Raw genomic sequence first — 26538 nt, 5'->3', positions numbered from 1 at the left:
TAAAGGAGAAAAAAGTTTTCATTATTGAATTTCCATGAAGGCCTTCCAGTTCCAGAAATTACAGCAACATGATATATCATATATCATTTCCAATCCTCAATGTTCTAACAGAGGCCGGTACAGCAAAAGAAATCAATGCAGTTGTCCGTACAAGCATAGCAGCATGAGCAGCTACAACACAAAATTTCAAAACAACATAAAACTAAAATTAAACCAAAAAAAAACAATTGAGCGATAAGAGTGAAGAAGAATTGGGGACAGATATCGGAAAAGAAACGAATAATTACCATTCATCGGCGACTTTTTCCTGCTCGTCCTGTCCTTGTATGTCGTATGTTTTGCTGGAAATCTCTATGGATTGGGTTGGTGGCGGATCCATTTCTTTTCTCTCTTTCTATGTCTCTCTGTCTCTCTGGATGTGATGTATGGAAGTGGAAGCGAAAATGAACAATGACGGAGGAGGGATGGTGAGGAAGAAACCAGAAATCACGTGACTGCACTTCCCTTAAAGCCTAAAGGTCTCAGCTCAGTGATCATTCTTTTTTTCCTTCTCTTTTGAGAAAAAAAAATTCCATAAAGTTTTGTGGTGTGGACTTTGATTGACTAAATCATGATTGGAGAATCTGGGGCATTAGCCGTTCGATGGTTTTGGCAGACGACCATCCTACGGTTGTAAACCCCAAGTCAAAAAGTTGATCCTCAAATTGGTTAGGTGCCTTAAAAGACTGGCTGTTGTCCAATTGCTTAACTAACTGCGTGTAAAAGCTTTGGAAGATCCAATTTAGTAAACTCCACAAAACCTTCCAGCTTAATTATATTAAAGGAGTTCATCTCACGTGTCATAAAATTTTATAGGCAAACATTAGGGTATCCATTCGGATCCTTAAAAGTATATGTTAAAATTTTAATCGTTGAATATTACAGAAATAAATTAAATTAAGGTAAAATTAAGTAAAAAAAAATTGGGAGCAAAGTACATTGTAACGGGACATAAAATGTACATGTAACATTTTTTTTTTTTTTTTTATGGATTATAAATGAGTTTAAAGAGATAGTCCAAGTCATTGAGATATGGATTGAACACATGCCACGTGGAATTGAATAACACCCACATTTAGTGGGCTTCTTGGTTGTTTTTGACTTTGGGGTTTGTCATTGTTGATAATTGCCGATGGGCTAGAATAAAGGCTAGTTTTATATGATGGGATCATGGGAGTGAGCTGTCACCCTATGGTTTTTGGGCATCCAGGTTAGGGACCAGAGAAATGGCATAGGGAGCCCAAGAACCATGAATGAATCAATGATGAGATTCAATGCATATCATCGCAATACATACTTTTCATGTTTGGACATATACAAGATTTAATCGTCAATGGCGGAAGCACGTTTTTATTTACTTGAAACTTTGAAAAAAAATCTATATATATTATATTTAATTTTGTCTATAATCAAAGCATTTTACCTGTGTTCTTGTATTGCTAAAGCAAAAGTTAATTGCAAGAGTTGGAAGGAAGATCTGACCAAAAGAACAGCTGAAGGTTTGGAAGTTGAACGTTTGAGCATAGCAGCAATCCATCACTCTCAGCAGGCAACCAACAACAGAACCGGAGTTTAGAAATGAAACGACTAATATCAAACTGTCACATCGAGTTGTTCGTAAAAATGAAAGTGAACGGTGAATACAGAGGCAGCTTTAACCATCCAATATCTACACGTTCACTTGGCTCTTCCGATTGTACAAGGAGGTGAGAATATTACATTGGCAAGTGTCATGGTAAAAGAGCTTTGTAATCGCTGTAGCTCTAAATTAGTAAATAGTGTACATACAAAACCTGATTCTAGATCTCCCAGTCCATACTAAGCTCCAGGACAAAGAAGCTTTGCTAATTCACAGACGAGGTGTCATCGATCAAAATGAGGCCCAGGACCTACTATTGCTACTCACTATAGCCGCGAGGAGATCTATGAAGCAGTTGTTGAAGAGAGCCACCGTATCAGCAACCCCCGTGTAAAAAAGGGAAAATGATGCTTCACCCCCACGTACGCTTCTTTTTAGCACCATAATTAATAGGGCTGGGAACATTTGCAGGAGGGCTGAGATGATATGCTCTCTGACCCGAATGCGGAGGAGATAAACTAGGAAGGGCCTCGAGGGTAGAGCGTGGGGAATGATGAGAGGCCACTGTTAAGTCGGAAGTTTCACGATCAGATTGTTGGCCAGTTCCACTGGAGAAAAAGAGTAATGCATGAAGCTGGGGCCAGAAACCGTGCAAGAGTTGAGATTACCAATTTGAGAATGCATTTGAGTGAGTGGTCTCGAGATGCAATGATGGAAAGGGAGGGGTAACTCGGAAAGGAACTACTACCTGGCCTTTTTTCCTTTTGAGGTTTTTTTCCTTGGAGATATTGGCACCGGATCAACTCTATCATTCGACTTTTCTCTTGATTTGTTAGCTTTATCCTGTTAAAAGGTAACATATGCTACATAGTATCAATTACCATCCTTCACCAAAAACAAGCAGTGTGGCACTGATAACCTACCGGCAATTTCATTCCACTAAATGCTTGGGTGAGAAGTGGCACATCCAGCTGTGTTGAGTTTTTCAGGAAACGATGTTCCAGTAACTTGATAGCTGGAGGCCTCTCTGCAGGATTTCTTCGAAAGCAACAACGTAAGAAATCCTTGCCTTCTGACGACAATGTTTTAGGTATGGGTGGGGATTCTCTCATAACCTTGAACATAGCGGCAGCCTGCAACAACAGAAGAAAATGTAACCAACATAACTAACAAATACGAAAATGACAAATGACATATTAAGTCCAAAGGAAGTGGAGGAAGAGAAGTTAAATAACAGTTAAATGCAGAATATAAAAGCTGCAGCAAAGAGATGATGTGTTCTCACATAACCATGCTTCAATGCATATCCTTATAATGCGAATAAATGATGATATGGAAAAACAGCATACTTACATATACAATGGAGATAGAGGTTTATGCTAATTAAGTGATCAGTAGAATGAGATACAGTGATTCAAAGAACAAAATAAGTGATTTTCTTGCACCTTCAATGAGCCAAGTTGGGTAACAGAGTTTTCAATCAGGTTTATGATGAAGAATTTTGTCAACTAAAAGCATATATAACAACGAGAATGATAAATTAAAGAAGCACTGTGCACATAGAATGCAGATTTATAATACAGTGCCCCTCATTCTTTCCAAGTGTTGCAAGGGAGAAAAACAAGAAGCAGCTAAAATAGAAGAAAGAGGCTGATGGCAAAATTCCAAAGAAAACTTGTTCTTTCACAGGCCCTTAGTGAATTTTAGCATAATGGAGGATGATTGTGTGATGATGACTAATTCAAATGAGCTCAGGTCCTAATGAATCAAGCACATGATGGAACATTAGGTGCTTACCCCTTCATACTCACTCCAAGGAGGTTTTCCATTCAGCATTTCAATAATAGTACAACCCAAACTCCATATATCAACAGCAAAGGCAAGATCAGAACTATGATCTTTCTGCATCACAGCTTGCATGAGCTGCCAGAAAGACAATGATGTCAGAATTAGGAATGCCATAGATTATAAAGAATTAATGTAGCACCTATAACACACCTCTGGAGCCATCCAGTATGGACTTCCCTTTAGAGAAAGATCAGCTGCTGCTCCAGTTAGCTGAGAAGAAAACAAATCCCAAAGTTTTAAAACTCGAGAAAAGGAAAACCGAACTAGCAAAAAATTCATTAGAATAGCAAAAAGAACAGAATCACAACAATAACAATTATTATGCCACCAACTTTCCTGAAACTTAAGCTGTGTTAGGACTTAGGATATGGGCCCACAATTATACCAAGCTAACACCACTGTTATATGTGGACCCATATCCGTGGGAAGACAAATCAACAGTAGTTAACAGGTTATAAATAAATAGATGGAGGAATAAATAGTAGGAGAGACTCAAACTCAAGAGCTTTAGTTAACCATACAGCTGATATACCATGTTAGACTACCAAACTTTTTAAAAGCTTTAATTGCTAGGATATGTGCCCATTATATATACCAGGCTAACAATGGTGATGATAAGTTGCCGCAACAAAGAAAATGTAGCTCAGGTCTCTATTTTGACTGCAGACCTGATGACCATAACTATTATATCTTCCCTTCCATCCAATTCATTTGCATGACTAATAAACATGTTTTGACCACAATCTATGGTCCACGTCTCTTTTTGGCAGTCATTGTCCACATCTCTAACACCAACTCAACCCCCCAATTATTTGAACCAAATTTTCAATATTAGAAGAGGACTAAAATTTGTTGGAGGATGAACACTTGGGTAAATTTTAAGATCAAGTCTTTGATCACTTAGTATAATCTTTCTGATAAGAGCAGGATAATAGCATGAGCAAGAATATATTACAGAGATACACAGAGAATAATCTCTACAATAAGAAAATCTAATTTCCCATTTACGTTTATATATAAACAATGTAATCTTAAGTCTGATTCACTTCAATGAAATGGTAGGAAGAAGTTGATTGAGACAAAGTAAGTGTAGGAGAAGACACACTTCCTCTATACAAAACATCAATGAACTGAAGATTACTGATAATGAGAATCAATTGGTTACTGCCCACATAAATGAAGGCATATTATAGCAGATATGACAGCTGTTTTTCATTTATAAGTTTAAGAACAGAGGAATATTAGGTTGTTAAGTTCAGAACTCACATGTTTAGACATCCCAAAGTCAGCAAGCTTAACAACTCCAGATGCATCAACAAGCAAATTAGCCCCTTTGATGTCTCTATAAAATAGGATGGTCGAACTTACATGTCAGAATTGATATTCAAAGAGGAGGAAAAATTACACTAGATAAAAGATATTAAATCCCCAAAGACACAATGCAAAATACATAAGCCCTTATCCCATCAGTCTATCTGCAGCTATAACTGCAAGAGGCATGACAAGAATCAGTGTTGTATACTTATTTAATGTGCTAAAGGCATGCATACAGGGATAAATTAATCAAGCTAAAGAAATACACCAAATTAAATATGCTAAATCTCCAAAGAGAAAATACACAATACGAAACCCTTTTCCCCTACACCATTTACAACTGCAAATTTTAACAAGATGCAATTCGATACTCTCCTTTGTTAATATGAGTGTGTTCTGAGATTAATTTCATCACTCTGGTAAATAATAATAATAATAATAATAATAATAATCCTATTGTTACCTGTGTATTGTCTTTGTGCTGTGTAAGTAAGCCAGCCCAGAAAGAATATGGCGAGTAAAATTGCGAACAACAGATTCTGTAATAGCTCCACAATGTTCACGGACATATTTATTAATTGAACCAGGATGAACATATTCCAGGTATATATAAAGCCGGTCTTCAACCTGCATAGGCATAAAATTGAGATATTAATCAGTTAAGTTACTATGGAAATCTAACAAGACAAATGTTAAGCATGAATACCATAATCTGCAACTGGATCACTCACTGTTTCACTACCAAAATACTGCACAATGTTTGGATGCTTTAGTTGGCTAAGAATTTTAATTTCCTGGAAGAATGGAAAGAAGGAAGAGGAAAAAACCATAAGTTTGTACTGAATTGAAGATATTTATAGCTAAATACAGCAAAGAAATAAGTATAATCTAATTGTAATAAATTCATAAATATTATTGATACCATGACAACAACCTAAGGGGGACACGGATAAAACCCATCAAAGTTGGCCATATCAAGGACTTCATAGGCTGAATAATCGATTAGATGAAAAGTGGGAGAATTAACAACTAGTGTTATGGTGATTAACCGACCATTTAGCAATGAACGTTGTAATAAAAAGTAGAAACCCCAAATGTGCCAGTAGGTAACTCATTTTTTAACTTCTTTTACACATCAGAACATGGATGAGGTTTTCCAAGGAGTCAGATGACAAAGCATAAGCAAAATAATGAGCATAAAAGGCTACAAGTATATCTTGTGTGATGTGATATGTAATTGCATAAGTTCACAAAACGAACAAAACAGATTTTGTGAAGAATACTTAAAAACAAAAAACAACAACAATAACAATAATAATAATACTTAAAAACAAAAAAAGTAACCAAGACACTATTCACAGTTATAGGCTTTCTATTGGCCGTTGGAGATAGTTTTGGATAAACTCTAGCTAATTATCCAGTTATTTTATTAGAGTATTTATCTGTTTTTTAATTTTCATAAAGATGTGTAACCCCTATAAAGATGTGTAACCCCTAGTTTTTAGCTTTCTGTTTCTTAGGTTCCTAGTTCTTAGGAATATTTTATTTTTCATAATTATCTTCCTAAATAGATTGCCTATATATTTAAGGCTTGCATTCTCAATAAAATAGAACAGAGTTGCATTTTTCCTCTCTGATTTCATTCCTTGTACTAGCTCAAAACAGGGCCATTGGGTTGAGTCTTGCTGAGGAATGTCTAATACATAATTTATTCTCTTATTTGACTACAAAAAAAAAGAAAAGAAAAGAAAAGAAAAATAACTCCAATATCTAATCCTTCTTTTGAATCAACTGACATGTAATGAGCTTTGGTATAAAGTGGTACAATTTCACATATGTAACACCCAATTGCTTGGTATAAAGTGATTGTGATGGCTCATAAGTCATAACATGAGCTTTCGACCCTTATGAAAAAATTTCTTTAAATGGATTGAGTCCAATGTTTAACTTGCAAAATCATGAAATATAACTAAGTTGATTAGGAAAGTATAGCAATAGCTGGAGGATAACCTGCTCTAACTGCTTTATACTCTCTGCAGATTTTGGGTCATCAGGAAGCAATTCAACTTCTTTCATTGCACATAGAGCTCCAGTTTCTCTGTTAGAGGAAAAACAAAAAACAAAAACAAATACTAAATAAATATTAAAGTTTACTGTAACAGAGACATTAACAGAATGAATATGTCAAATTCACATACCGATTCGTGGCAACATAAACACTTCCAAATGTTCCACGCCCAATGAGCTTTCCTTTTTGCCATTGGGTTGTCATTGGAAATGACTCTGTTTTAGCAATAACAGGATGAATAGAAGATGCCTGTGGAGGTGCCACCACTCCTGGAGGAAGAGGCAACCGATGAACATTGGCATGGCTATTATTTTCACGCCGTGCTGTTGAGGTTTCAAGGGATATTTTTGGATGCAATGGTGATGCAGGTCCACTGGGGCTTCGGGGATTTACATGGGGACTTTTTACTGTTGGACTGTGAAGGGGAGAATTATCCGTACTAAACATGGTTTGCTCAGGGGACATTTGAGGAGTGAAGCCTGTGACCATATCAAAGACAGGCATCTCTGGTGCTGACCAACCTTGAAATACTTGAGGAGACACATTTTGAGAAAGGAACAAATTCCCAGGACTTGTTCTTTGTGGACTTACTGCAGGACTTGAGAGGGAGCTAGTTGGAGCACTCCTAGTAGGAACATCGAGCTTGAAGTTGACTCGATTGTTTTTCACACTATTTTGACCTTGAGGCAGGTATCTAGATGACAGTGTGTCAAATTGCTCCATACTCTTTCGGGCTTCATTGTAACCAACCTTACTGAAATAGTAAAACAAGTAAGCATGGAGGTAATATTCAACACGCTGCAGGAGGCACTCGTTAGGAACATGTAAATGCATAAGAACCTAAAAACATGAAGCTGCTACAGGCAAACACATCCTGGTTGCCTGTCAACCACTTAGAATTAAGATTTTTAATTGTCAGCTAACTCACAAGAAAAGAAATCATTTCCACCTGATATAGCAGATTTAAGAAATAGGTTTTGAGAAGATGAAAAACAGAAGAAGAATACTCCTAAAGAAAAACAAGTTTGTGAAAGCCATGTCATTACCAAAAGTAAAGCCATCAGTGTGCTAAAGATCCAGTCAAGTAGAACAACTTTTACCAAACTAGTTAAGGGTCAGATGCATTGGACGCTGACATCTCAGATGAAAAAAATTAAAAAAGACTATACCTAAGACATAATTTCACTGTGAAATCATATAGCAAGTGAATCAACTTTTGAAATATTAAAATATATATAGATAGCCAATAGCATTTATCTAAGTGAGAATCCATATATTGAAGCTAAATTGATTTGCAATAACAATAGCTGATCAATATTGTGAGCAGTAGAAGAGAGGATTGAAGACAAATAAACCCCCTGAAAGTAATCTTATCGTGCTAGTACTTGCAGGAAAGGATGAACTTTTGAATCTCCCATCAAAAAACATAAAATAAAAAAAATAAAAAGAAATTAAACAATATAAAAGAAAAAAAATATGAAAATGATTGAAACTTGTTCACACAGGATAAGTTTCTGGTGCATACTGCATGCAAAATCGCTTCTGGTTCTTTATGTTCGAGCACAGGTTCAGAGTTGCAAAACTTTATCAAATGTATGATAATAGATGAGGTAAGATTCTTCAATTTACATGATAGCCACAATGATTAAGCATTTTATATGCCCATGAATTGAAAGCAGAAGTTTTACCGTCTGTTTGATTAGTGAGAAAATGTAGAAAAGCAAACGAAATTAAAGTCTTGAATACCATGTTTTCTTTGGTTGCAAAAACAATAAAAAATCTACCTGCCAGTTGCGGTGCTTGACACCGCCACCTCTCCATTCCCATCTCCTACAAAACTATTTCCTTTATCCCGGTCCTCAAAGCCTCTGCTCAGGCCCTCTTTAGGCGAAGGAAGAGGGCGATCACAATTCAAATTCGAATTGGAGCCGCCGTTGCGACGAAAAAGCAGAGCCAATTCCGGGCGCGGCAGCGGATGCGGCACCACGGACGACAGGCGCTCAGACGAATGGTCGAAACTGGAAGACGAAGAGGGCAACGGCAACAGATCCTTGGGCTCCGCTGAACTTCGCGATCTCACAAGTGCGTCAATGTGATTGCCCCGCACATGACGGAGCTTCCTGGCACGGGTGAGACGGCGCCGCGACGAAGACGTGGAAGAGGAGGAAGAGGGAGAAGAGAAGGCAATGTTCTGCCACCAAGGCATTGCTGAGGTAAGAAAACATGGTACGAAAGTGAAAACGAAGGAAAAAAAATGTTACGGGAGGACGGCGGTGGTGGTGAAAGAAGGAGTTGATGGTGAGTGAACGGCGGCCATGAGCGAAGGAAGCTGTAAACCTAACTGCGGAACGAACACGGAGGTTAGAGGCGAACGAGGGACGTGGCCCGACAGAGAGACGACTTCTTTCTCTCTCTCTCTCTTTTTCCTGCAACGCGCTTTACAACATATTTCCAACCGAAACCCCAACGGTGGGTGTCCATCTTGAGGTCAAGATGCCCTCCGCCCCAACCAAGTCAAGCCTAGTTGTTCGCCTTCGCCCGTTGCTTTACATTTACTCTTTTCTAATTAATTTATTATATTCTCTCATCATCCCTTTCCTTTTTCACACAATCAACCATTAACCCCTATCTTTTTTTTTTTTTTCTTTTGTCATTAAAATAATTCATACTATTATTAGTCAATTAGGCATCAAATAGATATTGTATTACATAATAGCGTAAGTTGTACTCCATATTTTTGGTAAGCAATTCTTAACCGACTGGGAGGAGGGACGGAGGTATAGAGTAGAATATGACAGTCGACATGGTGGAAGGATTTGTTTTAATATAGAATAATAAGTTTAGATATTTGTTAATAACAAAGAGAGAGCGGACTTTGTCTCTCACATTTATGTATGTACATAGATAAAACTTGTAAGTAGTTTGGATTCAAAATGTAAATAAAAACGGTCGTTATAACGTAAGCAGCGGATAATGGTAATAATATCGGGAGTAATTAGATGGGAGCTGTCATCAAAGTAAACAGGGCGCCAGCTCATTGTCAATGGTCATCCGCGTAAAAAGAGAGCGGGCCCACACTTTTGGCGGTTCTACTGACGCGTGTCATGTGTAGGCCATCTGGTTTGTCTGATCCAATACGTGCGCCTTCATGTGAAGGCCGCTAGGTTGAGGTTTAATCTCACCATATCTAAGAGACTTGGCCTTCATTCCGTACGTGGACTGACCTTTTAGCCGGCTAACGAATGAATTCCGTCTGTCTTTGTAGCGGTCTTTGCACACGGACGAGCTTACGGGTTATGGAAAAAAAATTTACAGAATAAACTAGGGCTGCTCTGGAGCCATCAAAAACAGTTTTATGTGCTATCAAATATTTTTAAAACTAAATTTATTTATAATGTTTTATTTTTAATTTTTTTTATAAATAAAAAATAAAATAATTAAAATATATTTTTATAAATATCATATTTTCAAAAAAATTCTCCAATTACCAAACCTGTTTTCTAATATGAAAAACGATCTTCTGTTTCCAAAAACAAAAAACTATTTTAAAAAAAAATCATAAATTATTTTTCAAATTAAGTTGTCAACAAGTTTTTAATTACTTTTAAAAACAAATTTTTATTTGAAAATTTAAATATTAAAAATGAGATCCTATTTATTTATATTATTTTCCATTCTCATTTAAAGCATAGAAATTATAATAAAAATATATGTTGAATGATTCTAGAAAATTTAACTCAAAAAATGTAAATAAATAAATAAATAAATAACGGAAACACAATTTTCAAATTTTTCTTAAGAAAAGTGAAATTTGTTTATTAAAATATTGAAAATAAAAAAAAATTCTATAAAAGAGCTTATAAGACCTATAAAAGAAATGCAAATATTACAAATATTAAAAATATAAAAAATATAAAAACATTAGTATAAATAAAATATTATATATATATATATATATATATATATATATATACACATATATATTTGAAATTTAAATAGTGTATTGTTTTTAATTATTTATCTAAGCTAAAAACCCCATATATAATTATTATGAAAAAACAAATTTTTAAAACAAATTCTTATGAAACTGTTTTTGTAATAACCGAGGAACCATCCTCGGTCAAACATTAGGGTGCCGACCGTCTTGGAACAACCATTTCTTTTTACATTTTGTTTTTCGCTTAAATATGTTGTGGTGGTTGGTTAGGGAAAAGAATGAAAATGATGAGAAATGATAAAATTAAAATCAGATAAAAATCATTCCCATTCCTTGGTACCAAAAGTTGAAATGGTATAAAACCATTCCCAACCTCCGATTGGGACTCTACTATTATATGGATTCAACCAAATTTCGAAGTAATCAGTAAAGCTCAACTCAAGAACCTCAGAATCAAAATTATCCGCAGTGGGGCAGCAACAGAAACTGAACAGGATGAAGAGGAAAGAAACAGTTGAATTAGAAGAAACAGTAAAAACAAATTTTCCAGAACAATTCAGAATGTGTTATCCACATGGGTTTCTACAAGCACAAATTCAGCTACCACCCTAACAGCAAGCAAAACTTATTCTCTGACCGCTTGCCCTTGTGTTGAGCCAATGTGAATTCCAAATGCCCCGTACTGTCTACTTCAGTGTTCTATACCTCCAGATTCTGCTCTCTCTAACTTTGCTGCCACAATCTTACAAACCGGCATCGTCTCGTTCTTGCTTAAAAGCTTTAATGAAGGGTGAACCTCCACATCATGCATGAGTATTCGATCCCCAATATCTAGGTTGCTCACATCTACCTCAATTTTTGAAGGGATGTGCTCGGCCGGGCAAAGGAATTTCAAACTAGGCCTTATCCTGTTCAGGTAGCCCCCTGTTTTGGCATATAGTATGGTAGTTAGTGTATAAGAATCGTTACAAAAGTAATCAGCCAACATGCAATGGATTTAGTATGTCCAGGTGTTGAGTGGGGACTAGGTGGTGGGTGCCCTTTGCTTTTGCTACTAATGACAAAAACAGGTATTGATAAGGTGAGATATCTAGTCTGATAGAAATCACTTGTATTATTTGGCGACACATGTGACAACAGAATCAAAGGTCAATAAGGATAAGATGTGACAGAGGAAAATGAACAAGATCTCCAGAAGCCAAGTTTTATTACCAATTTCATTAGAAAGCATTGTAAGACCTCATAAAAAATGAATTCAACAAACTAAGTTCTATGAGTATTTTTAACCACTTTGCAAATATGTCTATAGTAAACACCAAAATGAGAAGGAGCCTGAAATGAGGTTAATCACCGATTGGTTCTGTTTACAACGGATGAGATTAAGAAAATCCTTAAAATTGTGGTAGTGACAAAATCACAAACTCTTCATCACAGAACCTAATTTACTTTAGCGCAAAAAAAATCCTGCAGGCCAATAAACTACGCTTCTCTAAATGTTTTTTCAAAATTTTGCCAATCTGGTTACAGAATTTTGCAAGTTCAAACATCTATAGTGTTCCAGGCTTTCAGCACCTTTGAAACAATATCCTTTCAAATCATCAAATCAAACAAATGAGTATCTCTAGACTATTATAAGGAAAATAATAATAATAGCTTCCAACTCCCAAGCCCTAAAACTCATGACCTCAAAACACGGTCCAAGTACTGTTCTACCATAGAATATCTAAAAGAGACCCAGGCATCCAAATGCCTCATCAAACTTTACTTTCCATTATCAAAATTCCAGGAGTCAAGGATCTGGGGCCAAGCTTATCAAAAAAATGATTACATTAAGCCTGCACCCCACTGTTAGAAAGGCAGTGGTAAGAAATAACATCCAAAGCCTTCAAGAGTGATATAAAGTGGCCAAATAACATCACTAATATCAAACTGAATATTTGGCCTACATGGTTCTAAACTTAGAAAATATATTATAATTTATCAAAATGCCAAACAATTATAAAAAAAACCGATATCATAAGGAAGCAGCTAAACATCAATCACAGCGTAAGGAATGATAAAATGAAGGCTTTATTTATTTTCGTTGGGAACAATATAATCCATATACATCTAAACTAGCATAACCCAAATCAATGAAACTAAACATATGGACGTGTATAAATATGTTGTTTCTTGTAAGGCTATAATCAGATTCTGCAATCTAAAATAACTCCATGGCTGTTTGATGTAGTTGCTCTCACAACTTTCATTTGGCCCAAAGAAATCTTAGCTTAACTAAACCTAGCCCATGATTTGATTTTGTTTCTAGTGACTTATGAAATCAGGAAAAGAAGTGAGTAACCGAAGAGCCTACATAAAAGTTTTGTATAAGACTGGTATGTCATCCTATTTCACAGAAAATGAAATCCTAAAACCAAAAAATTGGACTCATTCTCTACCATTTTGAAGAAAAGTGGTGCAGTGTTAACAGAAAAATATCTCGCATTAAACAACCACAACATCCTTGAGTGGGAAGTTTCCAATACCAGTTTAGGATCTGAATTTTCCTTAAGGCAAAATAGAACCTAAGAATCTCTCTCCAATTGAAAGAACAAAAGTTCAGAACTACAGAAGCTCCCTCGACAGGTCAAGCTTCTAAGCCCATTTACTATTGAAATTTCATGGTTGAGATGACCTAGATTTTTCGTAGGGGTGGCAAAGTTTGATATGATTCGCCAACACAACACAACACTAACCCAACACGCTTTTCGTGGATTTGGGTTGAACATAAATGGGTTTGGGTCAAATTCGTGTCAACTTGCATAATCCGTTTAATAAATAGGTAATTTATGGATCAACCTGTATAACACAAATTTGACCCAAATTGATCCATTTAATAATCCTTCTATTAACCTAATTATATTTTTAAACCATTTAACTTATTTTAAATTTGTTTTTAAATAAATACATCAATTGAGTTATAAACAGTTGACACATTAATCATATAGATATATACAAGATTTAACTCAAACACATTATTAAATAGGAAAACCTGGTTATTAAATAGGTTGCACCATGTGTCACCTATTTAATAATTAGATAGTATTTGAGTTTATGTTTTTGACATGATTATTATTCATGTGGGACTTTGGTTGAGCAATGTAGTAGTAGAATACCTAAGGTTTTACATGACATGAACAACACACCAACACAAATTGCCACACCTAATTCTTGTATCAATGTTTTAACCATCAAGCAAAGACTATGAAGCCTCACTCCTCAATTGTACAAGCATTACTACAAAGCACTAAAATTCACCATTTCCAGTTTAGGTTAACATATAAGGAAATGATACAACATTGAGGGGGAAAAAAAGGACAAACATCACTACCACATACACACCCACAGACCCATAAACAAAGACAGGAGTCACAAGAGGAAGAACCAGAAAAGCAAAGAACCAACCTTTCTTGAGACCAGGACAGACGTCTTCTCCTTTGAAAACAAGGGGCACATCAACCTTCAACTCCGAGCCCTCATCAGCCCAAGCAAACACTAGGTTCAAAACCTTCCCTGTTGCTTCATCCCTATGAATCTGCAAACCCACATAAACCAGACCATGAAATTTAATCAAAATAAAATCAGTTTCGACACGCTCATGGAAAAGATAAATCAATACTCACCTTGAGAGGAAGTACTGTACCAGATTCAAGGAGAACCGAGGATCCGGACCCGGCACGGATCTGGAGCGGAAACGTCGTAGAGCAAATGAACTCCGGTTCTACGGACTTGAGTATGGCCTGAATCTGCTTCCTCTCAGTGGTCAGGAGACGCTTCCTGGACACCGATCTTCCATTGATATTGCCGCCGGTAAGGAGTTGTTGGGCAAACACGACGGCCGGGATTCGACCTTGAGCTCTGTCTCTAGCGGAGACTTTGCTTCCGGTGAACTCTCTAGAAATGGCTTGGATCGTGTGGTACGCAGCAGCTGGAGGTGATGATGAGAGATACAATGACCTAGGGTTCGATACCGCCGTTCTCAGGCGGCCGGCGGCGGCGCCCCACCACCTCGACATTATCGTTCGCTGCAAATGTGTTTTGCGTCCAGATTTTAGGAGGGTTTTGCGATTTTGGGTTTAAGGCTCGTGGAGGCATCATTTTGGGCTTGACGGATTGGGCTTGGATGGGACGAAAGAGGCTGTTTGCATCCAAAAGCCCATGTAAAACAAATAAAAGCCTATTGGGCCCACTATTATGTACTTGGGCATTGGGTTAGGTCGGTGGTATATAACAAGCCCATGATCAGCTAGAAAATTCGAAATTTGAAACAAGTTGGGTTGAAACTTGAAACTTAAAAGAGTCCAAATGAATATATTAATTAAAAGTTGATAATAGAAATTTTCTTCAAATGATAAACAATTTCCAGCCAAAGCGGGCTACTTTTGGCCGGATAGGGTTTGAAAACCCCAACCTCTCTTCACAAAGACTCCAGCATTTGTGAAAACAAAATGAAATCAATTTCCAACCTCCATGTATACAGAAAACAAGATTAGGACAAAATAAAAAAAAGGGTAGTGTCAAAAATAATGGCTGAAAAAGAGAGCATCCGATGGAGGACAACGTCAGAGTCAACATGCAAAATTATAGGTACCCATGTTGACAAAAGGTGACACAACTTTTCATTTTAGTAGAGCAATCAGAGCAATGCCCCAGGAGCAGTAATGTATAAATAAGATGTGGGGTGTAATTGGGGTCTAATGTCCATGGCCATAGCACGCCAATTTCAGGAACCAGGGCTGGTCCTGAAAAGGCACGTTCCCACAATTTCTGTTTCAAAATTCTCAAGGAAATTACGGCATGAAGAGAAGCACCAAGTCAAAGACTCGGCTTTTGTCAAACTGTGAATCTTGAAAGCCCACCCTTTTCTTTTACCGACTGTGGAATCGGATTTGATTGAAGCATGAGATTTGTTGAATGAGTCTGCAGAGAGACAAGAGCAGGAACATGGTTTGTAATTTGTCTTCAAGGTTGCAGATTATTAACAAGCAATTCAATCTTAAAAATTGTAGTAAGAGAAGTGATTTTAGGATGAAGAGGTTAAGATAGGTTGTACTCCAATTGAAGGCATTCAAGGGGTGTACAGTATCAGACACATCTTTTTTCTTTTAATTTTAATTTATTTATTTAAAAAAGTCATCATCATAAGCCATTATTGTTTCCTTTTTGGACTAGCACATAAAATGTGGTTATTTAATTAGCTTGTATAAAAAGTGATGGGTGTGTAAAAGATAAGAGCAAAAGCATTTGGAAGGATATGCAAATAGGGACACCAAATCCTCTGGTGCTGACTTCTCTAAACCAAACAGAATAATAGCAGTTGATTTTGGCATTTGCGTTTTGGTGTAAATGTAATCAGAAAATGCCTTTTGTCTTGTGGACAAAATAGCTTATATAAGCCACATCTTCTTTTCACAGTCCATGGGTATTTTGGTAATTCAATGGGTATTTTTTTACGGTAAATTCAATTATGTACTATGATTTCCCCTGTGAAATTAAGACCGCTCACTTGTGTGGCCCTTGGAAGAAATTTTTCAAATTGCCATCATTTTTAGGAGGATTTTGGTCTCATGTATGAGTCAAACGGTCGGAAATTCTTATTTCTTTTCATGTGCTTCACGAGGGTTTGAACCCAAACAGCGGGGGAAATTTGTACAACTTTTCTTTCTGATTTCATGGGAAAGTTTTATTTTTCAAGATTAAGTACTCGAAATTATTGACTTGAATCGATTTCCACTGAATGAACTACAAACGTTGTAAAAAGGGTGCACGACAAATCTGAATACCAGTGTGGAAAGGGTGGAATTGGAAAAGGGCCGCTATGGAAACGAAAAGAGCGTTGAAAGGAAGGGGAGATGGGGAGAGGTTGAAAATTGAATGACGGTGAAGTGTAAGAATATTCGTGTCCACTTTATTAAATTATTAATAAATAAATAAAGCTGTGTTTGTCTTATTGCTCATGCACGTGATAAACTTGCCCCCCAAAATGTGAAAAGTCAAAGCTAGTGAATGAAATAAGAGGCAGCGATCGTGACCAAAATGGTTTATTATCTGCATGCGTTGATGTACTGCCACCTGGCGCCTCACCAACTCTTCTCCCAACACGTAACCAGGTGCCTTTTTTAACCTCATGGTCCTATGGTTTTAGGACAGGGTTAAAGTGAGCTCCCAAAACCAAAAGGCTCTAAAGATTTGACTGGCTATAATTTGCACGACGAAATTAGATCATTTAATGCAATTCTGAAAGTGAAGCAACATCTTAACTTGAACAGCACCGATATTCAATGACTATGTTCTTCCCTCATACCGTCCAAAAAGTAACACTGCCTATTAAATGTTGTAATAAATTAAAAGCAGTCAAGAATCCGGGAAATGCCCCGAAATGACCAAGTAACCCGGTGTGACCCGGTGGGGCACCCGATGAATTAAAGAAAATCAGCAAAGAAAGGGGCGTTTCGGAACTCAGCTCATTCAGACAATTAACAGTGAGTCTGAAAATGTAGCAGAGGGAGGGGGTGGTTCACATTAAATAGGATGAATCTCTGCGCACGCAATAGCTCAACAACACACTGGACGCAGTCAGAGAGGATCAGCGGAGGCATCCCACCTTCCTTTTGTCTCCTCCATCTCCTAGATCCCACTGTCTCCTCCTCCCTCCTACGCCATTTTCATCTTCTACTGACGTTGTCCTCTCCCTGGCCCCCCAACCACTCTTTCTTGTTCGTGTATCACATGATGACTTGTAGAGTTGGGTGTGTATAAGCCTCTGAATCAACGTCCATAAAAAACATATATAATATTGAGAGAAAATTTTGAAGTGACGTGAGTAACCGGTAGCGGGGCTCGACCTGACGGCTGAAGAGGGTAGCTCCATCAGTTGGGGGAGGGAGGCAGCTTAAGGTTTTGTCACTTCGATGCGAATGGAGGAAAAAGGCACCTCCTCCACAAACAGGTCAATCAAAACTACTGTTGGCAGGCGGGTCAGAAGGTGACGGGAGACTTCCCCTTGTGTTTGTGTGTTAGTGTCTAGTGAGGCTTCGTACCTCTTCTGACCGGTAATAGCAGGTCGTTCCCACCACCCCCTTTGTGTGGGAACTCGTGCGCGGTTATGGAAGGTTGTAGAAGCATTTAATTAGCCAATCCGGGAACAATGTGCCAAATGTGCTCTGCCCCTGCCTTTTACGCAAATGCCCCTCGTCTCAAGACTCTCAACAAGATGGTCCAGATTCTTTTTAGGGTCTGACGCGCCGCTTGATTTCGTGCCACCTACCACTATTGTCTAATTACCTCCTCACCCATTTGTCTTTCCCAAAATTACCACTTATTTATCCTTTGAAATTTTGAATTTTATTTGTTTTCTTTCATATTAAAATTTTGATTTATATTTATATAATAATTTTCTAAATTTTTTTTGGTTAGAATTGAATGGAATAAATTCTTCTAATTTTTTATATTAAAATAAAATTACATTTTCCATAATATCTTTTTCAAGCTAAGTATTATATCTTGGTAATAACATATTGCTGTCATCACCCACCTTTAATTGACCTACAATAAATAAAAGATGAATTCACAGCATCCATCATTTGAAATATACTTTATCAAGTTGTGCATAAAAAAATTTTAAAGTAAAGGGGGTAGTTTAGTAATAAAATAGAGTTTCAACGGCGGCAGAGGGTGAGTTTGACATTAGCACGGGACACCGCAGGGACAAAGTGGTAACTCAGAGATGCATTTACTTGTTCAGAATAAGAGGACCTTAACAAAATTGCTCCAAAATATATAACAAAATCAATTATTAATCCAACGGTTTATATCACTCCTAAATATTCAACGGTTCATGATACGCCACACCCTGGGTTCTTTGTTATATTTGACACGCTTGTGAAGCCCCTCGGCCCTTTTTCTCCTAACCTTTCTGTTATTATTACTAAATTTTCTATTTTTATATTCTCTCTCTAATTTTCTTGAAATAATAATGGGAGATTTTTCTTTTTCTCTCTGCAAATCCGATCGTTCGCTGTTGCACCCGAACCCTAAACCTAACCTCTCTGGAATGAAGCAAAGGTTGGACGCTTGGCCATTTTGAATAGTTGAATCTTCGACAAAAAGGTCCACGCTTAGTTTTCTCACGATCGGTGCTTTGTTGTAGATGTTATACTCTGCAAAAGAAGAGTTTGACACTTTGATCGAGGAGTTGAAACGAAATCGAAGAATATCAGAGGTGAGATTTCAACCTTTATGATCCTTTCTATTAGTATTTCTGGTTTTGATCATCAAAATATGATAGAGTTACGGTGGATAATAAAAGAACTTGCTGTTTGGATGGCGAGATTGTTAGGAGTGATGGTTGTGAATAAGGAGATTTTGCAGATTTGATTCTCAATTAGAAAAACTAGATCTTCATAGATCCGTGTACCTAGTGTGTTGCATTTGAAAAAGATGAAGTTAGAGAAAAAAAAAAGATAGAAAGAGTTTCACAGAGGGAAATAACGGTGATGCGTGAGTTTCAACGCAACGTCGTTACTAGTAATTTCTTATTAAGGAGTTTAAACGACTGTGTTTTGAAGACCTTTTTATTGTTTGAAAATTCTTGCCATATTTCTGATGATCAGTTTACAGTCATTTCTTCTTCTGTTGGTTCTTCTCTCTTTCTTTCTCCTTTTTTTTTTTTTGTTTTTTGTTTTTTTTTCCTTTTTTTTGAATTACAGTGACTTCAGTATCCTTTTTCTTGGAAGCCACTGTTTGATTATAGATTTCGTATTTGACTCGACAATGTTGGTTCAATAGAAGAAAATATTGATGTGGAGATTTGAATCTTTTTATAGCGATGTGGTTCTCCAAACTAGAATGCTGAACAAGGTTACCTTGGCTATTCATCGTTTTGATGGCTCCTTAATATAATATGTTTAAATCATTATTTTTCTCTTTCTAGTTTTCTAGATCTTTTTTTTTTTTTTTTCTCATGATTTTTCTACAGAAACCCTTGGCAAGAGGAGGGATGTAGAATTCTTTTATCTATTTCTCTACTTTTGCCTGCCAAACTATTCATCGTTTTGATGGCTCCTTAATAGAATACTGTCTTTTTTTCCCTGTTCTTGATCATATTTTTGCAGTTGAGTAGAAATGTCATCATCTAATTCTCCTTGCGCGGCGTGCAAGCTTCTCAGACGGAAATGTACGCAAGAGTGTGTATTCGCACCCTATTTCCCACCAGATCAGCCTCAAAAATTCGCTAATGTCCACAAGGTCTTCGGTGCAAGCAATGTTTCAAAGCTACTCAACGAACTAAATGCCGCCCATCGAGAAGATGCCGTGAATTCCCTAGCTTATGAAGCGGAGGCTCGTCTTCGTGATCCCGTCTATGGCTGCGTCGGTCTGATTTCAATTCTTCAACAAAGACTCAAGCAAGTTCAGAATGACCTTTTCACTGCCAAAAAGGAACTATCTGCATATATTGGTCCCTCAGCGATGCTACCTATTCCTCAACCTGCCGGCTGTTTGCCACAACAACACATGAGTAATCCTTGCTCATCGTCTCAGATTCCTTATAATACGCCTCCAATGTTGGGTCTTCCCACCGGTCCAACACATGGTAGGCAATTGGTAATACGTGAGCCGCACCAAACGCAGCAGTATCAGCATCGGCAGCAGATCCTTGAGGCTCAGCAAATAGCGGAAGCTGTGGCAGCAAGAGAGCAACAAGAGATGTTGAGGACTTATGAGCAGCAGCAGCAGCAACAACAACAACTGCTTGTTAGGTTCAACAGTGGGTTTGACGCAGGTGGTACGGTTGGTGCAAGTAGTTTCAACCAGATGACTGCTGCAATTTCACCATCCCTGGCTTTGGGTCCATTTGATAATTCTTATCAGCTTGAAGAACAGCAACAAGAGCTTCATAGGCCCCAGATGCTGCTTTCAACCCAAACACAACCTCAACAACAGCAACCACAGTTACCTCAACAGCAACAAGTAGGGGTGTGCACGGATCAGTCAGTTCGGTTCTGAACATTAAAATCAAATTGAATGACTTCAATTGATTTTTATGCATGAAGAATCGAACTAAAAATTTTCGTTCTTTTGGTTTTTTTTTTTTTTTTTTGTTAACTTGGGCCAAAACCCAAAATCATATAAGAGAGTGCACAAAAAAATTTTAATAATACGATAATAACATATTGTTTCAGGCTGCTCAAATCACATTACTTCCACTCATTTCAAATGATATTAATATAGCCAATGACGTGAATAACTATTATTAAAGGGCTTATGTGAGTTATACGATTCAGGGTCCTATGAAATTTCATATGATAGATGTGCATTAAATTAATAATGTAACCTTATAAACATTGGTATAATTTATTACTTAGTCTTTTTAGGTGAAAAACGTGGATCGAGTTCAATGTTATATTTAGAAAATCCAAATTATAAAATAAATAAAAATAAAAATTGATTAGATTGAATCTATTCAATCCAAACCAAATTGAATCAAGTTTAAAATTCGGTTTGGTCAATTTTACTGCTTCAATGGATTTTTAACACATTCCTAACAGCAAGGATTTGGAAGCAAGGAGGGTGGGAGCGGGGGCCTATATTTTTGAAGTCTTGCCGCTCAATCTTTCAACGATTTTTCCTTCTTAGGTATATTCACTCTCTCTGGTTATTTATGGTTTATGATCGTACGCATGAAGGTTTCTGAATATTTGATGCTTGCATTTCTGAACTGTTTTGATGCGATGCCTCTTGTGTGAAAATTTGGGTGGTATTTGCAATATTTATTAGGGGAGTGGAAGGGCAAAATTACTCATTATTGCATAGTACAGAAGGGTGTTAAGAGAATTACTGTCTTTTCATTGCGTGAAGTGTCCATTCATCAATGATAAATGGCCCCATCAAAACTTGCAGCCCTGGTTTCTTTCCTTTTTCTTCCCTTGTCTTCCCTTTTTTTCTTTTGAAAATATATTTTGCCATCTTCTCTCTCTTTGACTCTTTGCTGGCCTCTACTAGCAAATACAGTCTACAACGAACTGTAATTGTTTTGTCTTGTTTAAGCTATTGTTGCTTGGAATTGGGAGTGAAGACAGGAAGAGAAGTCTGTCAAGTTTGTTTTGCACAAACCAATGGACAAAATGGGGTAATTACATGGCTAAATGGGTGTTGTGAGAATTTGGCTGCGTCCTACCCACTTTTTAACAATGCCAAAACAGTTCATGGTATTGATTTAGAAAAATGTTTCCTTCTATGATTTTCTTGTTTCACAAATTTAATAGTCAGTGATGCTAGGGAATTTTTTTTTTTTTTTTGGTTTGTGTTACTTCAGCTATTTGTTTATCCATTTTATGACATGTAAATATATTTATGTGCCTGTGCAAAGAACTTTAATTGGTTTGTGTAGTATAAGTTGTTCACCATATGCTGATATTTACTCTACCTCCCTGTATGAAGACAATACTAATTACTACCCTTGTTGCATTGTAGGCTTTGATTTCTTATCAACTGGAGGGTTGCAAATAGTTGCATGCAAAGTTCTGTTATCTAGGCTTGAAAACACCAAAGGCTTAGATGGAATGTGGGTGTTAAGTCACTGTTGATTTTGGTGTTTGAAGGAGGCTATTTCTTTGGTGAAACATTTAGGACACCACTTCAAGTACAGTTCTCTTCTTCTGGTTTCATTTTGCATTGATTCCTATTATACACTTTCTTCTTTCTAATGTGCGCCTTGTGTGAGAATAGGAGTATTATTAACATAGTATTTGTTTTTTTATTTAATTCTAAATAGAACTTTAATATTCGTATTAAATTATTTATTTTTTAATATTTTATTTTTATTAGATATTAAAAAATTAAAAAATCAAACACCCAATATAAGACTAGAACACCCTTCTTTTTCTTTCTAAAACTTTGACTTGATTTGGGAGACAGAACCTGTACCTTAGTTTTGTAATATTTGTTTTGTAACAGTGCAGAACGGGGCTTACAAGATTTGCTGTGAGCCACTAGGTCATTTATTGTCCATCAGTAGAAGCTGTTGCATGGGGAAGGGTGGTGAAAAGCTGTAAGTTTTTTAACTTGTCATCTTCTTTTCCAAGGTGTACTCACTACTCACCATTAGTTTTAAACCTCGACATTAATCGACCATTGATGGTTATGATATAGTAAGTCGGTATTTCACATTGGGATATCAACCACTTTGATTTTTATTGAAGTTTTGTGTACATGTAGACTGCACAACGCTACAGATTATACTGATTTTTGTACCGACATTAAGCAGAAAATGAGGAAACAAAAGGAAGGGGATGATTTTTGAAAGTCATCATGTAGTGGGTGGGCCACAACCTCTACCATTTGTTGATAATGATCTTCTTTCTGAGTCTTCTAAGAACAGACATGTTTGACTGATGAACTGGTTCATCCTGGGGCTTATTATTATCATATTCTTTCAGAGTTATCATTAGATATTCAAGCATGGAATTATTATATATTCTATGAAATAGTTTTTGATAACCTTTCCCTTTATGAGGACCCCCAACATGATGATACTTTTAGGTCTTGGGAGTGGGTGATTTTTATGATAGTTGTTTCTACATCATGAAGTAAAATGAAATGAGGTTCCAAGCTGATAGTACACAGATTGAGACCAAAAATGATAGGGTCAAAAATAATGGCTAATAAGGAGAGTATTCAATGAAAGGACATTGTCGGAGTAGACATGCAAAATTATGGATACACATGCGTGTTGACAAAAGGTGATACCACTTTCCATTTTAACGGAGCAATCAGTAATTTTATAGAATTGATTAGGGTGTGATTGGGGTCCATCCTCCATGGCACGCCAATTTCAGGAAACAGTAATAGTCCTGAAAAGCAACACCGATTCTTCCCACAAATTTCTTTCAAATTATCCAGGAAAGAAATGTACAGAACCTCAAAGTCAAAGACTCGCCTTTTGCAAAAGTGACCTAAAGGGCAGGGGTTTTGTTGTATTTCTGTGCATTATCTCGCCATTGATTGGTGCTGTGGACTGTGGTGTTTGAAATCCTTTCCTTTTGCCGACTGTTGAATCAAAATTGATTGAATATGGAATTCTCGCAAACTTTTTAAAGGGAATGAATTGGTAATTTTTTTTTCTTTTTTTTTTTTATCCTTTTTAAAAGGCCTAAATTCAATTTTTTAAAACATAATTCTCAATTAATTAGCCTAATTGTATCTAGAAATATAATATAAAAAATTATAGAACCATCAAATACATACTTGACATGAGAAATTCAACCTAAATCTTAGCAAATGTAAAAATCTTGTTTGTAAAAACAATTTATTGAATATATAAAAAAAATACAAATTTAGCTGATTCGAATGTTGTGGATGGACAGAAGACTTATGCCACCAACACTAATAATTCTTCATCATGTTGATAGCTTGAATTTTTTACTTTTGCCTTTTCTACTCAAAAGGACTTTCAAGATTTACTCAAAGATTTTGTTTAAGCACTACGATTTATTCGAAATTAAACACTCCATAATTAGGGCAATAGATGTTCTAATTTTTCTGAGGCAAACTTAAAACATGTTTTCATATAGCAGTCCATAATTAGGGTAATAAATGTTATAATTTTTTGGGGGCATATATTGTAACACCCCCAACTTTAAAATTAATGTAAATTCATAATTTAATTAATTAAGAAAACTAAAATTTTGGGCTAGTTAAATATGATAAGGCTTTAATTTTGGGTTTTTGGAAAAAACTAAATAAAAGAGGGCAAAATTGTCTCTTCCCATTAGAAACCCCAAATATATATATATATATATATATAACTATATAAGTTAGATTGTAGAATTCCAATATCATTTTTCAAATCAAGTCACTTAAACTTAATAGGAAATCCTATAAACCTAATAAGAAATCTTATAAATACCGGGTTAAGGTTTCCATAGAATTGTCTTCCAAAGAGAAAGAGGGTTATAACATTCACTCTCTTCCCTTTATCAAAAGTATGTCAAGATTAAGGAATAACCATCAAACAAAAAATTTTCAGTTTATGAGACTTCCTACGACATCAATTTGATTCTACAACACTTGGATTCAAGGTTTGGAAATATTCAAACCTAAAGGTTAATATTTTAATCTTAAAGATCAATTTTTTTCTTTTTTTAAAAAAAATGGTATTGTTTTTGTTACTTAGATCTAAGACGTCAATACCTAAAATGAAAGTTTGAATTTTGCGAAAATATCTTATCGATTTGTACTTTTTTATTTTTTGAGAGTATAAAAAAAGTATTAATGATAAGATCAAATATCACACTCATTGATATTTTGTTTTTATGGGGAAATTCATAAAAATTACATCCGATGATTATAGGGTTATTGTGGGAGAAACTTTGAGAATAGTACAATGTGGTTATGAAGATTTTTGTAGTGCATTTTAGGGTTGAAAAATAATATATTGTTTGGGAATAATAGGTATTTTTCTTAAGCTTTGTAGTTTGGAGAAGTGTTTTTGGTGTATTTTTTAGGCATAGAAGAATTAATCTTAATAAAAAGTTAAATAGATTATTTGGATAATTGGATATTAGAAAAACATTGGGCTAAAATTCTTTGAGAAAGAAAGTTGAGTAATTGTTTAAGAAAATAAGTTAAATCAACCTAAGTCATGAAAATTGGATATTTCCCTAGAAGCATATTAATTTTCCTAATTTTGATATATGGTTAACTAACAAATAAATGTACAGTTAGAATATAATATTTATCAAAGTTTTAGTTTGATGGATTCTTTAAAATCTCTTAGGTGATTCATGAGAAATTTGTGCAACTCTAGTCCCTTGAATTTATCCAACTCAAGTAAGGCTTAATAGTGCAATAAGTCATTTTATAATTCTCTATTTATTTTTCATTTGTTTTTTTTCAAGTATAAAAATGTTTGAATTCTCTAAATCAAATCAAGTAATATTTTTCTAAAATATATTTTGATTTGTTCCTTGGTTTATAAAATAAATTGGGAATATCATGTGAATTATTTATTATTGTACAAGTGAATTTTTATTATTTAATTTATTAAAATGATTTTGAAACTATGGTTATCAGTGGCCTAGTTAACTTTAATTATTCTTGATGGGGGTAATGATCCAGTTTAACCCTAATCAATTAGGTGTTATTGGCCTTTGGTATACCATTGATTGGAAACCATTCCATCTACTACTAAGAGGAACACTTTGAGGTTAGCCACCTAATGCAAATTCCAATATTTGGGCATGGTATTAGCGGACTAGAGTAAAATATTTGTTTGTGAATTTTTTTGAACATAAATGAATTATGTCAAATGTATTATATTGTTTAATCTTTAAAATGATAGTATTGAATTTTCCCGAAAAAAAAAAGAATTAAATGAGTTTACTTGTTAATTGTTTTTTCTTTTTTAATAAAGATATGATATTTCCTATGATTTAATTATGTACTATACTTGATCCTCCTCGTTAAATTGGTATTCCTTATTGAACCAAATATTTGGAAAGTTCAAGATAGGAAGGGTGTTTCTTTAGAAACAAATTCAAAGTTGGTTATTCAGGATTCTTAATTTAAGACTCTATTCTATTATTATTTATTTATTTTTATTTTTTTTATCAAAGTGTTTGTGATATTTTATTTAGTTTTGGATTTGTTAGTTAATAACATTCTTGCATGGGACTCCAGGTTGTATTTGTAAAGTAACCGAGGTTCCCTTGCCTT

The 26538-nt window shown here is 35.8% G+C and overlaps 3 protein-coding genes across 7 annotated transcripts; 1 reads left to right on the top strand and 2 right to left on the bottom strand.

Moving 5' to 3' along the window:
• LOC100245919 (mitogen-activated protein kinase kinase kinase 5) lies at positions 1-9433 on the bottom strand. 3 transcript variants are annotated; one of them, XM_010648904.3, is made up of 12 exons: positions 8633-9433; positions 6979-7602; positions 6791-6878; positions 5512-5574; positions 5244-5407; positions 4733-4808; positions 3617-3676; positions 3416-3541; positions 2542-2751; positions 2367-2461; positions 288-2252; positions 1-171 (listed from the first exon to the last, which is right to left on the bottom strand). In XM_010648904.3, the coding sequence occupies exons 1-11, from the start codon at positions 9052-9054 to the stop codon at positions 2186-2188; spliced, it is 1995 nt and encodes a 664-aa protein (XP_010647206.1). In that variant the 5' UTR covers positions 9055-9433; the 3' UTR covers positions 1-171; positions 288-2185. The 3 variants fall into 3 exon arrangements, with proteins under 3 accessions (XP_010647206.1, XP_002263088.2, XP_010647207.1); XM_002263052.4 differs by having other exon boundaries at positions 288-2226; XM_010648905.3 differs by having other exon boundaries at positions 288-2182.
• Positions 9434-11281: 1848 nt separating this feature from the next.
• Positions 11282-14885, bottom strand: LOC100854002 (uncharacterized). Its single transcript, XM_003635484.4, has 3 exons — positions 14448-14885; positions 14230-14359; positions 11282-11709 (listed from the first exon to the last, which is right to left on the bottom strand). Exons 1-3 carry the CDS (start codon positions 14838-14840, stop codon positions 11477-11479), a joined length of 756 nt encoding a protein of 251 aa, XP_003635532.2. The 5' UTR covers positions 14841-14885; the 3' UTR covers positions 11282-11476.
• A 3822-nt stretch (positions 14886-18707) lies between these two features.
• Positions 18708-23443, top strand: LOC100854040 (LOB domain-containing protein 36). Of its 3 annotated transcripts, XM_059738444.1 has the most exons (7): positions 18708-18888; positions 18974-19045; positions 19938-20793; positions 21372-21459; positions 22297-22465; positions 22780-22873; positions 23090-23443. In XM_059738444.1, the coding sequence occupies exons 3-4, from the start codon at positions 19948-19950 to the stop codon at positions 21417-21419; spliced, it is 894 nt and encodes a 297-aa protein (XP_059594427.1). In that variant the 5' UTR covers positions 18708-18888; positions 18974-19045; positions 19938-19947; the 3' UTR covers positions 21420-21459; positions 22297-22465; positions 22780-22873; positions 23090-23443. The 3 variants fall into 3 exon arrangements, with proteins under 3 accessions (XP_059594427.1, XP_059594428.1, XP_059594426.1); XM_059738445.1 differs by having other exon boundaries at positions 22785-23443; XM_059738443.1 differs by having other exon boundaries at positions 22780-23443.
• Positions 23444-26538: the final 3095 nt, after the last annotated feature.

Source organism: Vitis vinifera, chromosome 7 (genome assembly GCF_030704535.1).
Source record: "Vitis vinifera cultivar Pinot Noir 40024 chromosome 7, ASM3070453v1".
Taxonomy (NCBI): domain Eukaryota; kingdom Viridiplantae; phylum Streptophyta; class Magnoliopsida; order Vitales; family Vitaceae; genus Vitis; species Vitis vinifera.
Note: the sequence above shows the minus strand (reverse complement) of the source record. Positions and strands in the feature narration are given on the sequence as shown.